General features: G+C 39.3%; 1 protein-coding gene across 1 annotated transcript in view; it reads right to left on the minus strand.

Moving 5' to 3' along the window:
* The window catches only part of RB1 (RB transcriptional corepressor 1), a 131,055-nt gene that overhangs the window by 1,545 nt on the left and 114,379 nt on the right, over positions 1-15,131 (minus strand). The window contains exons 20-27 of the mRNA XM_018563237.1: positions 12,426-12,571; positions 11,285-11,389; positions 10,027-10,140; positions 9,155-9,321; positions 7,089-7,119; positions 5,701-5,837; positions 4,484-4,533; positions 1,675-1,687 (exon numbers count right to left, since the gene is read on the minus strand). Of these exons, the coding sequence (XP_018418739.1) occupies positions 1,675-1,687; positions 4,484-4,533; positions 5,701-5,837; positions 7,089-7,119; positions 9,155-9,321; positions 10,027-10,140; positions 11,285-11,389; positions 12,426-12,571 (763 nt within the window). The remainder of the gene's footprint in view (positions 1-1,674; positions 1,688-4,483; positions 4,534-5,700; positions 5,838-7,088; positions 7,120-9,154; positions 9,322-10,026; positions 10,141-11,284; positions 11,390-12,425; positions 12,572-15,131) is intronic.

A 15,131-nucleotide genomic window follows, 5' to 3' on the forward strand; every position in this document is an offset into this window, starting at 1 on the left:
GAAATCTAAGCATACATGTATGTGAAGTTTATTGGCATCTGTGAATCTTACTTTTGCCTTTATTTATTTTTGGAGCTGCAAAGTAGAACAATATTTTAAAGTGAACCATATTTAGAACAAGCTGCAAAAGTACTTTAAAACTCTCATTCACCTTTGTAAGTATAGATATTGTGGAGAAATGTACCTCTGGCTCTGCAATCTCAGTATTCTTTCTATGAGAGCAGCTCTTGGCAGCGTGCCAGCCCTCTAATGTAGACATACAGCAGGTGTTTAGAAAGCCGTAAGAAACGGACTGGAACTGGACTAATAAAAGAATATGTAAATAGTTCAATGTCCATAGTATGGGCACTGGTGGCTTTTACTATACAAAGGGGCCTAAAGGCATTATATAACAGAGCACTGCTATACTCCTGTGCATCCCACTGATAACATCTGCCCCTTCCACAAGACTGTGAACCACCATGGAGTGAAGACGTCCACCTAACTAAATACTGCCCAACAAACAGACATACTTCTACTAATGTGATGTATAAAAGGACTTGAGGATTTGATACGGATATACAGTTGTGCTAGTTTGTGAACTCTTTGAACGCCAATATTTCTGCAGATTATGACCTAAAATGAGATCTGTGTGTCCTAAAATTAGATAATGAGAACCCAATTGAAGGAGTCAAAACCACAATATGCTTGCTCATTTACTGAGCAAACACAAGATTATGACCCTGTTACTGAAGATAATGGTGTGTGGAAAAAGTATGTCAATCTTTGTTTCAGAAACTGGTGTGTGCAACAACCCCTTTCCCCCCCAAGCAAGAAAAACGTCAACTAAACATTTGAGGCAAGTGTTGATCAGTCTTGCACATTGGCTTAGAGGAAATGTAGCCCATTCCTTCTTACAGAATTGCTGCAGGTCATGGATGTTGGTTGATTCCTTACACGAATGTGCTTCAGGTCCATTACAAAATATCCATAGAAATAAGGTCAGGACTGTGACTCAGCCACTCCTAAACATTAGCTTTCTTCTTCTTTAGCCATTTCTTTGGTAGACAGACTTTTGTGTTTAGTGTTGTTGTCTTGCTGCATGACCCATTTTCCCTTCAGCTTTAGTTCATTAACAGATAACCTGGCACTTTCCTGCAGAATCAGTTGGTACAATTCCTGGTCCAGAGGCAACACAATAGGCCCAAAATACTGCCACCACCATGTTCCTGGACATTAGTCAAGGTTTTTGTGAGATCTTCTAGGTGACCATTTCTAGACAGTGTAGCGTTGAATTGTCTTCATCTGTACAAAATCTGCCTGACAGTGGATTAGTTCAAACTCTTTGGAAACAGGTTTTTAAGCTTTTCCAGCCCAGTAAGCAGTATTAAATATATTTCCAAGGTCTTTGGAAATCTCCTTTGTTCTACAAACCCAGATGTCTTTTCTATAAGTAAGGTAGGGCCTTCCACATGCGTACCCGATTATCAACTGACTGAATGAAACATCCTACTCCAATTTCCCTTTCAAATGAAGTAAAAATCCTAGGGGTTCACATATTTTTGTCACATAAAATGTGTAACTTTGGATCATTTGAACCCAATTAAACAAAGGAGTCTAAAACACTATACCAATTGATTATTCAGTCAAGATTGTGTTTCAGATTCCTTCGTTTAATTGGGTTCAAAAGATCACGTTTTAGAACTTGCTTGAAAAATCAATCATGTTTTGGTTCTATTTATACAGTAATACTGACAAAATCACACATTTGAGCACCACTGTACACCTCTGTCCACTCTGTGATTTACATGTTCTTGTTTAACTTTTTAATTCAAATAGATCCGAAACACAGGGATTATAATCAAGGTATATACAGTAGTCATATTTCTGAAAACCGTGACAACTTTATGGCCTAATTTTGTGAGCTCTCAGAAACAGGTGTCATTGCACATTCAGCATCTGTTCTGCTTTGTTTACTTATCTGCACAGTGCTGCTGAAACAGTCATCATCTATGCAGATAAGACCAGACGCTCTGTACTTGGCCCAAAACCCAGACTGTTATACTTTCTAGTTCTTGGCTGTTCACGTTTAATTGTACAATCTTTATTTAGATTAGGGAGCTCGTGCACATCCCAATAACCAGTATTACCAATTTAGGCATTTGCAGTATTCAAACCATATCTGGGCCGATCAAAGACTAACAGGTGAGCTATAATGACTGCTAACATAATTTAGAAGAGCTCGTTATTGCACACAAAGATTTTGTTTCTGGGCCATGAAGGGGTTAACATCATGCTATAAAAGCTATCATCACTCAGAAGGGCTCATTATTGCACACAGAGCCTCTCCAACATAAAAAAATCTCCAGAAGACTAAATGTTTATGGCTTGCTTTTCTATATGGAATGACACTGTTCATCAATCAGTTGTCGTTTCCGGTGAGACATCTGCCATTTACAAATCAGCATTGCACTTTATCTGTGAAACTGTGTTGTGCCCACGCAGGACAAAGCCAAAGGTGCATTTTATTGCGGACACCCACAGCTGCTATGACCTAACTGATTTTGGAGGTGGGGGAGCATGCAACTATCTCCCCTTCATTCTAAGTGACAACCCTTGTGTTTACCAATTGACCATTAAGGAACCCAGCAATGTCATGTGGGGCCGAGAAGAGTGCTCCGATCTGTTCAGAAGGCCTCTCAATCAAGGCTCCTTCACCCATCTCTACAATAATTATCTTTACTGATGGGACAAACGTCAGTGTGGAGGATTACACACTGTGCTCTTTCTATAGCAAGAGATCTTGTAGACAGCACCTTTTTTGGGAAGCTCACTGCAATCCACCTTTGAATATTCACAGAGACTTGAAATTCAGGACAAACATATTAATTAAATAAAAGGTGTGTTGGTAATAACCCGGTGACAGTACAAGCTGTTGCCCAGACTTGTACTTGTGGTAAACAAGCACTTCATATATTCTGCATTAAACTATATAAATATAAATTAGGGTGTGTGTGAATGATAACAGGATTTTTGACTTGCTAGTAAAATCCGTTTCTTGGAGTACAGGACACAGGCAATTCATAGAAGACTGGATAATATGCAGGTATCATCAGGTGATTAGACACTGGCCAGAGCTGTGACCTCATATAACCCCTCCCACTGAAGGAAATGCTCAGCTTTTTAGCAAGCAATACAGGATATAGAAGGGAGGGTCATGTGTCCGGTACTGTACTCCAAAAAACAGATTTTACTGGCAAGTCAAAAGGGATTATATGAGGGTCCTCGCAGCTTTGGCCAGAGTCCAATCACCTGGGGATACCTGCATATTACCCAGTCATCTCTGAACCTGCCTGTGTCCACTACTGTACTCAAGAAAAGCTGTTTATAATGCCAATTACCGCTGACCTTTTCATTTCCTCATAGGTTCCAAGTAATTTATATATTTTATAATTAAAGTATATATAATATATAATTTATTCCAGTATAATTTATACTCTTTATACTCTTCCTTTTACCAACTTAGGCCACAGAACACTTTATGCCCTTTCAGATTTTTTTGGACATTTGATGAGATTATCACTATATATAGATATGTGACCGCAAGAAGGGCAAATATGGATTGCCGGTTAGTAAATATATATTCATATAAACAGACATATGCAACTAAATACATGTACACAAATCTTATACATAAATAGCTGCATAATCACTCTTGTTGGAGACCAAGTCACCATAGACCATGTGAGGCCAACAACTCTTGATTGATGTCATTTTCTTCATTACACCCTCTACAGTAACCAGTCCAAAAATGATTTTCTTTCATGTTCTTTAACAGTAATACCAATTAAAATGTATACATAGCCAACATTTTCATTTTAGCTTTGTCTATAGTAAGGAGTCTGTTTTTTACTGTCTGCCTTAAATGGCTATCCCGGATGTGCAAGAAAAGTCAGAGGAAATCTCTACTGAGGGCAATTCCCCTAGACCAGGGATGGCCAAACTGCGGCCCTCCAGCTGTGGTGGAACTACGAATCCCATGAGGCTTTGCAAGATTCTCACAGCCACAGACATGACTCCCGGAGAGAGATGCTTCATGGGATTTGTAGTTTCACCACAGCTGGAGGGCTGGAGTTTGGCCATCCCTGCCCTAGACAGATCTAACCAAAACAGGTGTCTCCATTGGACATTTTACCCTCACCTCTTGTTCTGAGACAACTCAAATTTGGGATTTGTCATCACTTTTTGTCTCTGTGACAGTAGTCACCAGAACAAATCGAGAGGGTAAACCTTCCTAGCAGAGACACATCAATAAAAACTTTACAGCGGGGTCTAATCCTTGCCTACTCTATCCAAAACGAAAAAGTTTTGTCTATATGTACCTTTAACTTAAATATTTTCGTTCTTTTCTACATTTTCATCATTCAACAAAAAAACATTTTTTGCCAAAGTTCAGTCTTACAAAGTTCGGAAAAATACTATACAAAAAAGATGGAAAACTTACTCATTTCTGCAAGCTTCTGCTGGAACTTCGATTCCGTAGAAAGCGTTTTGCTGGTGATAAGAGAGAACAGGATAAGTAACTTCACGCCAACAACAAACATTTTTACCTATATGCTATGTATAGCATGTATATAGGTATATGTGGGCTCAGTAACGCACTGGACTCTGGGCTTGGTAACGCACTGGACTCTGGGCTTGGTAACGCACTGGACTCTGGGCTTGGTAACGCACTCGCCCCCGCGTTCCTCATTCAGACTCACCTGACAAAAGCCTCACAGCCAACATCCCAGCCAGATGGTGTGCACTGCAGGGGGCGGGGCATGTGACACACACTTCTCCTCTCCCGCCGCCTGTTACTAGGGACTCGGCTGGGAGAGGAGGTCACAAGACCTGCCCCCTTACCGAGAAGCCCATCGGCAGTGCGGGGCCCCGAGAGCCACATGTGACTCCGGAGCCGCAGGTTGCTGACCCCTATCCTAGAAGGTTCTTTTTTTATTATTTGTAGACTGCCTTGCACACACAAGTGGATATACACTCTTGGCTCATGCTTGGCATCTTAAAGATACAACAGAGCCAGGTGCTGAAACGATGTCCAATGGCAGAGCCAGGACATTCTAGACACGGAAGAAGACTGGCAAAAGATGTTAGCAGTAGCGACAGAATGACAAGGTGGTCATGGCAACACTGGAAGAGGGAAATCTAGGAGGTGTGCCATAATGTGCAGCAAACACATTATGGCAAAGGCCCACCCACTACAGAAATGGTAAAGTCATATTTTAAGGAGGCATCAATGCATACATACCTTTAGCATTCACAAATATTTTCCTTGCAAATACATGTATTTTTACAGAACCAATGCGTTACCAGCGCTTTAGGACCTTGCTAATTAACACCTAGTTGCCATTTTTAATGCAGAAGTTTCAATTTCAATTCCACTGCTTCACTGGACTATATTAACCACTGTGTTTAATTAGAATCCTTTTACATATTAAGATGTCCAAGCTGAATGAGCCAATAACATTACTTTTCCTGAAAAGGGCAGTTATTAACTCCTTCCTGCTCATGGTGGTTTTTAGCTGTGGTAAAGTCTCCTCACACAGGCTACCAAAAGACTTTTCTTTGTAGCAATTACAAGTCAGCACACTCTTCATTAAATTTATAAATGGTAGCAAATATTTTCTCATTTAACCATACATTGTGTAAAATTATTCATTATACCTTCCATCTGCCTCATCGTGCTCATCAAAGCGGAGCTTCTTAAGTGGTTTTGGAGCTGTGCAATCTTGTGCAGTTCTCTTAATAGGGCGTTCAGCGTTGCTCAGCATTTGGTTGATTTTCTGAAATTTCTCTGCTGACTAAAGAAAAGAGAGCATTTACTACTGCGAACAAAAGTAAACAGTTAAATATTACATATTGCAATCAAATGCAAGGGAAAAAAAATCACTAAGAGTTATGATGCAATTACTTACTAGAATTTATTTCATGGGACAGACATTACAAAACTCTTTCCATTTGCCTATAAGAAACTGTATGAACAACATGCCATGCGTCTCTTAAATAGACTAGAATGCAAAATGAAAAGATTTGCCATGTTTTTTTTTTTTGCCATGGAATTTTTAGAAACGGTAAATATGCCCGATCAATACCTTGAAATCGTTCCCTTTTGTCTTGAAGTTCTCCTGAAAAACAGCAGTGCCCTTCCTGTGCCTTCAGTCTCATAGCTGTATGTCTGTAGTGTGAAATTCTAAGGCACTGCATACCTCTGACTGTTAGTAACACAAGCTTTGGAGTGAGATTAGATTATGTCACTAAAGTACGTTATACTGTTCTCCCTGATGGAGAAAGCTGCAGTTCCTGCATCTCCCTGCTTCATCCATTATGTGGATCATCTGCTACTGTGGTTATTCCTCCATAAATCATCAGATCACCAGTCATCGGGGGCAGCTTTGACATGAATTTTTGCCTCTACCAAGATGGTCACCTCCACATAGAGACGCCTGGTAAATCAGCACTGGGGACAAAGATCAGCTAAAGGCAGACCAAAGGCAACACTGACGACTAGTCATCTGCCCTCTGCCTGCATTCTTTTGGGGTCCACAATGATATGTATGAAATCCTTTAAAACAGAGTACACAGGGCAATTTGCTTCCGAAGAAAAATCTGTTTAACGCTTAGAAGGGCCACATTCCCAGAAAATATGCAGCTACACATGTAACAATATTAACAATATAATTATTTTTATTGTTCACATGGCTTTATATATTTTGTTACATTTACAGGCCAAGCTGTTCCTGAAAAGTGACAGGGCATGGGACAAAGTATAATGCTACCGTCATGATTTATCATGCTGGTAGTTGTCTCTAAAACAGAAAGCAAAAGGAAACCCAAAAAACCTGGAGAAGAGAAGAAATTTGCCAATGGTCAAAAGTGAGATTACTCCTCGCTTCTGGGAGATCTCGACTCCCCTCTATGACTGAAGAACAGAAAACAAAAACACAGTAAAGTTTTTCCTGAAACATTACTCATTCATTAATGGCTGGTGTGTGAAGTTAGTGTCCCCAGAAATACAAACAAACATGTAACAAAAATGCACAAATAAAACTTACACTGAATGGCGAACCAATGGATACTAAGATTCTGTAAAGAAAAAAAGAACAGATGTTGTAATGAAAATGTAGAAATGGTAGTATGGAATCATTACATATCTCGCAGAAAAACTGTAGGCATCCTAATTAAAACTACTGAGTTAGTGAAGCTTCCAGGATCCCCCTGAGAGGCTGTAGGAACACGAGTATCCATCCTTGACAAATTCTGAAGGCACTTGTAAGTTCAAAAACACAAACAACCAATGCTGCCATAGACCTAAACATCCATCAATATGTATGTTTTATGTCAAGGTAAAGCAGACCACATGGAGAAAAGGACATGCAAATAGAGGATCATACGAAAATATTTTTCAGGAATGTAACAGGGTGAGTTAGTCTTAATGTACAGGATTTTTGGTAGAAAGATAATTTTAAGATTCGCTCTACCCATGAGATCCAAAGGCAAGTCCATCTATTGCCTTGTTCTCAGTTGGAGAGTGTCAATCATCAGGAGCAAATTATTAGCAATATAAGAGGAAGTGGGAGCTGAACTTGAACTCCCAAATACTTACATTTATGGGCCACCTGTAACAGACAAAGGATGAATATTTGAAACTGTAACAGGGTCCAACGGAAAGAGGATGGACTTGTTCCAGTGAACTTTAAAACGGAGTAAAATCTAAACTGCTCCAGCAATCGTAGCAAATGAAACAAAGACTCATTCGGATCTGATAAATAAATTAAGGTATGATCAGCGTAGAGGAAGATGTGCTCCTCCAACCTTCGCACCAAAGGAGATGCACGAACCAAGGCTGCAAGAGGCTGAATTGCTAGAGCAAAAATGATCGGGCACAACGGACTTCCCTGCCTAGTACCTCGTGACATATTAAAGGGGGGAGAAACCTCCCTATTGACTCTGAGTCTTGCTCTAGGTGAACTGTATAAAATTGTAATCCAACGAATCATATTGGGACCAAACCCAAACAAATGGAGGACACGTAATAAATATGGCCACTCCACACTATCAAATTCTTTATGGGTGTCCAAAGACACCACAGCCCTATCCTCAGAGTGGGGATGGGGAAACTGAAGATTAGTGAACAATCTACGAATGTTCACTCTAGTAGTGGAAATGTATTTCTTAATGCGAAGGACCAAATTTTTTGCTAGGAGCTTTGCAACCACATTTATAAGGGAGATGGAGCGGTAAGAGTCGCACTTCACTGGGTATTTACCGGGTTTTTTAAAGCAGGACGAGGAGAGCCTCACACAGAGTAGGAGGAAGTATACCTAACTAAAATGCCTCATTGTACATGGACAATAAATGTCTACTAAGGAGATCACGGTATCTAGCATACTACTCTATTGGAAAACTATTTAAACCAGGTGTCTTACGTGTGGGAAAATGAGAGAATGCAGCCTCCATTTCCTCTATAGAGAAAGGGGAGTCCAACCCATCCCGTGCCTGAGAGGTTAAACACGGCAAAAGAAGCATCTGATAAATAAGACTCAAGATCTGCTTGAGTGTAGGTGGCCCTGGAGGCACAGAGGTCCTCAAAGAAAGATAAAAAGGCTGCCATAATATCTGGGGATATTAATATAGGAGGAGAAGCCAGCTTCTTGGCGGTAGAGGGAGGCTTCTGGTGCCCTATCTTCACCATCTCCGTGATGGGCAGGAGAGGAGGGCAAGAAACAGCCAGGTGTCGGGAGAAAGCAGGAGTGAGTGAGATGAGATAGGACCGGAGCTGCAGAGATCAGCGTCCGTCCATACCAGAAGCCAGGCCACGCCCCCCACATTAAGCTAATTACTAAAGAAAAAAAAACATAAAAACATTTACACAATGTTTAAAGAGTGAAAAGTCTTTGATTTCACTTCAGCCACCATGATACTTTTAATGCAGACAATTATGATCATGATTCTTAGATTAAGCTCAGCTACTGATACCAGATGCAATGGGATCAGTTATTATACTTCTATACCCATAGCTATGGAAAGACCACTTAATCATTAGCTGAAAACTATCTAGGCCTCATGTCGAAATGTTCCCACACAAACCAGCATGCAAGATCTCAAAATTACAACAGACCTAGTCCTTGGTGTCATGTTTGTTGGAGACAGCAGCCCATCTGATGACTTGTATGGGCTCTTTAACGGAGAGACATAGATGTTATTTCCACCAGGAATTCTTAATGGAGAGTTTGCAAATCTGTAAGGGCTTCGTGGTATTTGAGGAATTGGAGACAAAGTGGGAGGCTTAAAAATAAAAATAATACAGTAAAGGTTACAACAAACACCAAAACAATAAATATCAAAAGGCATATATAGAAAAATGTAACTAAAAATGTCCAAGTGTTAAACTAATCTGTTCAGACTGTTATAAAGACTTCATTTTGACAGCTACCAGGTGGCTCTTCTGTCAGTCAGTCTGTCTATCATACAAAGTTAATAACATGAATCTTCCTATGACTAGATAAGATGTTGGGTGTAGCTCTGATTCATCATAAGTAAATCTGACAAACATCAGTTCAAAAAAACAAAATAAACATGAAATAAATTACTATTGCATTTTACACGTTATATTACTGCTGGCGAATGTTATTTTATTACACTTTAAATACACTTAATAATGCAAAGAAAACCCTGGAATTTAATTTGACTAAATGCTATCTTGACAGATGACAGCTGTGAGGTTCCACTACAGATGACTTTCCTCTAACAGTAGACAACCACTGGGGAGCTCTGAGGCATACAGTGTCCCCCTCACAACTCATCCTCTAAACAACAGGGACCTAAGGTTTATGCCGTAAATTAAAGTGTGCTTCAGTTACTACTACACCTACAGTAATTCCAGTAAATTAACACAATATCATAAATTCACTGGATAAAACCTAAATTAGCCAGATTTAAAAAAATAGTATGAATAACAGAACAGAACAGATCACAGATAAAAAGTCTCACCCTTGTAGAAGCATATTGCAAGATATTAGTTTTTAATTTCTGCATAAAGACCAAGTTGTAGAATACAATAATGGAGTCATGCTGTCCTTCTCGGATCAAAACATGTTTGAATGTCTGCAAAAATGAAATACATTTTGTGAAACAAATAAGACACTGCTTATGTGGATTGATAGTCATCCTCATTCTAATTTACATACACTATTTGTCATCAGCTTACAGGACAGAGGAATATGGAGGTATGATTCAGATATTCAGATGATAAAAAAAGATATAATGAAAGTAACTTGTAGTCTTATTAGCGTTCGATCTTTCATTAGAATCCAAAGATAAAATAATAAAATCGTATCTAGATCTAATGAGTGTTTCCAATGTAAAGTAGCACTTGGTTATTGCACTCTAGGTTATCATTAAATGTTTGATTGTGCATCAAATTGGGAGGTTTATGGCCACACTTAGTTACACTCATGGAGAGCTGATCTGAAATCTTTAAAGGATTGTAGTGTTAAAGTGTTAGAAATTCTGGGGGCTACTACATGCTGCTCAAATCACGATGCTTTAATACCCAACAACCCACTTTGTATTTGGTCTTTGCTATAATGGACAGTAGCATAAAAAAAACAACAACATTATGACTTCATCAGCTTCAGAAAAACTTGGTTAAGTAGATTTGCGCCAGTGGACTCTCTGTGCCCAAACTTGTTACTTCAGGTAAGCTTTGGTGGAGGTGTGCAGTTGCATATGCAGTAGAGATACTTACATCAGATAAAAGATCTTTTCACAAAATGACAATATATCTTGTGCAAAAATACCAATACTTGCTTATCTTCTGAATGCAGGTCTTTTAATGATTGTCCATTATTCTCCAGCATAAAGGCGGAGAATAGCCTGCAATATCTGTGCTGTGTTATCCTGACCAAGCACAGCCTGCTTTTTGAATGTGAACCATCTGATCAAGACTAAAGATAGATCAGTTTAGGGAATTAATAATCAAGTGATAAAGGTGCACATATACAAAAAAAGCCCCTAGTACAGATCATAGAGATCTTGCAGCACTTATGCAAGGACCGTTCCTCTTTATCCATAAAGCATTGCCTATCACTTTTGTATAAAGATTTGCTCAAGTCAGCAGAAAAGGTTGTGACAGATGTGGAGGCATGGCCTTCATGAAAAGGACTGGCACATTTCTGGCTAAGTTACTGTGTGTAGATTTGTCTACATTTCAAGCAAATGCAAAAATGTAAACAAGAAAATCATTTACCTCTTGGTTTGTATTCGTAAGCTGCTTGTATGCTGTAACAATAGTTTTGAATCGTAGATCAAAGTTCTTTGCCTTACAAATGCCATACATAGAGCACATCATGATCTGCAAAAAAAAAACAAAACAAAGGAGGCAGAAATTTAAAAAAACTTGCTAGCCATTATAATTATGGCAAATCCTACAATGCTGAAAGACACCCAACTAAATGTATATTCCAGGTCACAAGACCAGGAAAATGCAATTTAAATATACACCTACATAACAATTATTCAGAGCATGTCCATCTCCGATGCTAACAGAGCAGCTTGCTTATAGATTAGAGTTTAAAAGTTAAATACTGCAGTTTCTAATCAGATGGAATCAAAACCAGGCACAGTGAGGCAAATTTGTCAAGGCAAGCTATTCTACATATAATGGTGGAATCATATTTGATGTCCCTTTATAGCACTGCAGCTCCCTTTTTTCCTTATATTACGTTAACATAAACGTTTTAGGGTTTAATGCAAATAAAGATAAAATGTTTTCTAAAGATATACATACATTAAACTCCAGCAAGATACAACTTCCAGAAAATCACGTTTCAGGATTTGACCAAGAAAGTGATTACTTTTAAACTAATCCCATAATTAATCTTATAGCAACCAGACATATAAACAAAATACACAAATTAGAATGATTCTATATGGATATTATAAGCATTAGTCAAGATTACATAACATAAGCATATATAAATATAAAAAAAAAAAAAAATCAGGTCCAGCTTGGTGAACAAGGAGCTTTCTGAATTAAAATGAAAATTTTAGGGCCCCAGTCAAACCTAATTTTTTATTTTGTGTAGTGCAGGGAAAGATTACAGCTTCTACAACAGACAGTAAACCCATCTTCACCGATAACAAAACTACAATTTTGGCAGGAATTTATGCTAAAACACACAAAAAATTAAATATTTTTATCAACTAAGAATGACTCATGAATCATATGCCCACACAAGGGCTACAATTGTTAAATAAATGAAAACTTCTTAAACAGGATAAATGTGTAATATGCATACACAGACAACAAGCAAAAAAAGAGGAAGCGACATGCTTGAGTAATATACAGGAAATGAGGCCTTTTATCCTTGCAGGACTGGGTGAATTACCTGGTCTAAGTGTCTGTCCCTCATCAGCTCATACTCATGCTGCAGAGTGTGCTGGAAAAGAGTCCAGATGATTTGCTCAAGCTCGGGGTGGTCAGATAACAGACTGGAACATAAGCTGTTGAGCCTCAAGTATGCTAAGCGGTACACTAGATAGCAGAGAATAAGGCAGTTAGTCAACAACCAATACAATGTGCATAAATAAACATGGTATGCATGTGTCTTAAATTTGTATTGCTTTGTGTACCATGTACACATCAACAAGTGTGGCAGAGAATTCTAGCAGCAGATAAAATATATATCACATTGTTGTTCAGAGATAGAACTAGCCCGCGTGTACTAGAAAATAAAGATATGACAGGCTCAGGAGGTTAGGTAGGAAAAGCACCAGGCTTCTTCAGTATTATCCCTTACTTCTCACAGGGGTCCTAGTTTCTGCAATTATAATCATTAGAATAGTAAATTTGGCTTCCTTTTGGATTTGTTTTTCGCTTTAGTTTTTTTTATTTTGGCTTTCTCTTCGTCATTCTTCCTTTCATTCTCTTTTGGTCTGGAGGTGATGTAAATGCCTCTGTATTGTTGTACTTTTGCATTATATCATGATAAACCTGAATATGGGGGATTCTATGCACCTTACTGTTTCATGATAACCCAGGGTAAGGATCTGAAGTCACAATGTTCAAGGGATACTATCTGAGTAACATCCTATTTTTGTTTGCAATGTTATCCTTCAGTTAAAAGGAGAACTATGGGGTTAGGGGGTTTTCCCCATAGTTCTCCTTAGGATAACGGGAGGACACAAACTAGCGTCCTCCCATTACCCTAAGCTCAGTATACCGCGAGCTTACTGAGACGCCGCAGTACACCGCAAGCTATATACTGAGACGCCGCAGCTGAAGCGGATCCCGACAATTATGTCTGGATCCGCCCAGCTGCGTGAGTGACAGCTAGCTCTGCCTATCTAGAGGCAGAGCCAGCTGTACCCGCCCCCTCCCCCGTCTGTTCCGCCAGTCAGCGCTGGAGGATCGGAACAGGGAGGGGGGAATCCAGCCACTCCCTGCCACGGCAGAGAGCTGTGACAGGATCGAGAGGTGAGCGAACGCCGGTATGTGTTCGCTCACTTCCCGATCTACTGAGCCGACCTGCGACAGTCTCATTGTCACAGGTCGGCTAGAACTATGAGGTGAGTGAAAAGCACACCTCATAGTTCTCCTTTAATGTATTCCTGGCAAGTTTATCAATTACCATGTGTCTTCTGTATGTTCGTGGCTTGCACAAATATTTGTTTAGATAAATAAAGAAAGAATTTATAATGAAGAATTAGTAATTTGGGAGCCCATAAGGATTTCTACAGAACGACAAACAAAGCCAACTTTCTATAGCTTCTAAAAGTCAGAGCTTTCAGATCATTTCATGCAAGATATCCACATTTCTAAAGTACTGTAGCTGGAAGGGCAGATAATTAGCTCATCTACTAACCCAGAGCCCCAGATAATCTAATGCATGTGCCTACCATGTTCTAAGTTGATTGGGAGTCAGTGGAAGCTGTGTACTGTCTGTGCCCATCCTTACTACTTTATCATTATGGCTGACCGGTGAAGCACAAGAAAAAAAGCTTCAGTTTTCCTTTTACACATTCAGATATGCTCAGCTACATGTTGAGAAGTGGATACAATGAGACCCCCATATTCAGTATTCTACAACGGTAGAAGCCATATGGAACCTGACAAAACTGTATGAGTTTTGTTTTTAACAGATGCCAGTGCGGGTCATGTTGTCATTTTACATTAAAGTGTGTGTGTATGTATGTATGTATGTATGTATGTATGTACATGTATATCGCACACCTTTGCAATACATGCACATTTTGTCATTTATCACTTTAATGACCCTGCAAGTACAAAAACAATACTTGTTGATCCACCTGAAATGCTGTGTGCCCTGTTGTGGGCTCACGACCAACAGCATTTGTGTGGATTTAGTGGTGTCAGCTCTGCCTAATTGTGTTTTGCTAGACTACTCCCTCTCCCAGCTCAGCTAATCAGGCTAATCCCGCCTTTAACCCCTTCGTGACGGGAGACGTACACTGTACGTCCCGCCACGCAGTGCCTATATGGCTGGCCACATACACTGTAAGTGACCAGTTATTTAAGACTCTAATGCCGGTAACTGCTGATTCTCAGCGGTTACCAGTCATTAATGAATGCCTCAGTGTTGAGGCATTCATTAATTAAATAGTGAAGCTTTTGTAAAAGCTTCTTTCTTTCATTAATGAAAGAATGAAGCCGTTACATACAAATACAGGATCGCTAAATAGCGATCCCGTATTTGACAGCTGAAGATAGCAGAGAGGTAGCAGAGTGATTCACCTCTCTGCTTTTTGTTTTGACAGCTCGATAGCCCATGTCTATGATACATTTCAGGCACAGTGTTACAATGCATCACTTCTGATCTAGTCTAGGCACCATCAGAAACCTTTAGTGAGATCTGATTCTGACATGCTGTCAGGATCAGTCTCTAAGGTTATTATTAGCTGTTCCCAAGTTTGGAGCAGCCTAATAATAGCCACAAATTAAAAAAGTTAATTTATCAAGCAGTCAGTCATAGTGACTGCTTGATATAAATGGACAAAAAGAAAAAGTTTTTTTTTTACAAAGTGTAAAAAAAAAATAGGAATATAAAAATTATATATAAATATATGTTTTATGC

The sequence above is a fragment of the Nanorana parkeri genome, unplaced genomic scaffold (genome assembly GCF_000935625.1).
Source record: "Nanorana parkeri isolate BGI_ZX_2015 unplaced genomic scaffold, ASM93562v1 scaffold644, whole genome shotgun sequence".
In the NCBI taxonomy this organism is placed as follows: domain Eukaryota; kingdom Metazoa; phylum Chordata; class Amphibia; order Anura; family Dicroglossidae; genus Nanorana; species Nanorana parkeri.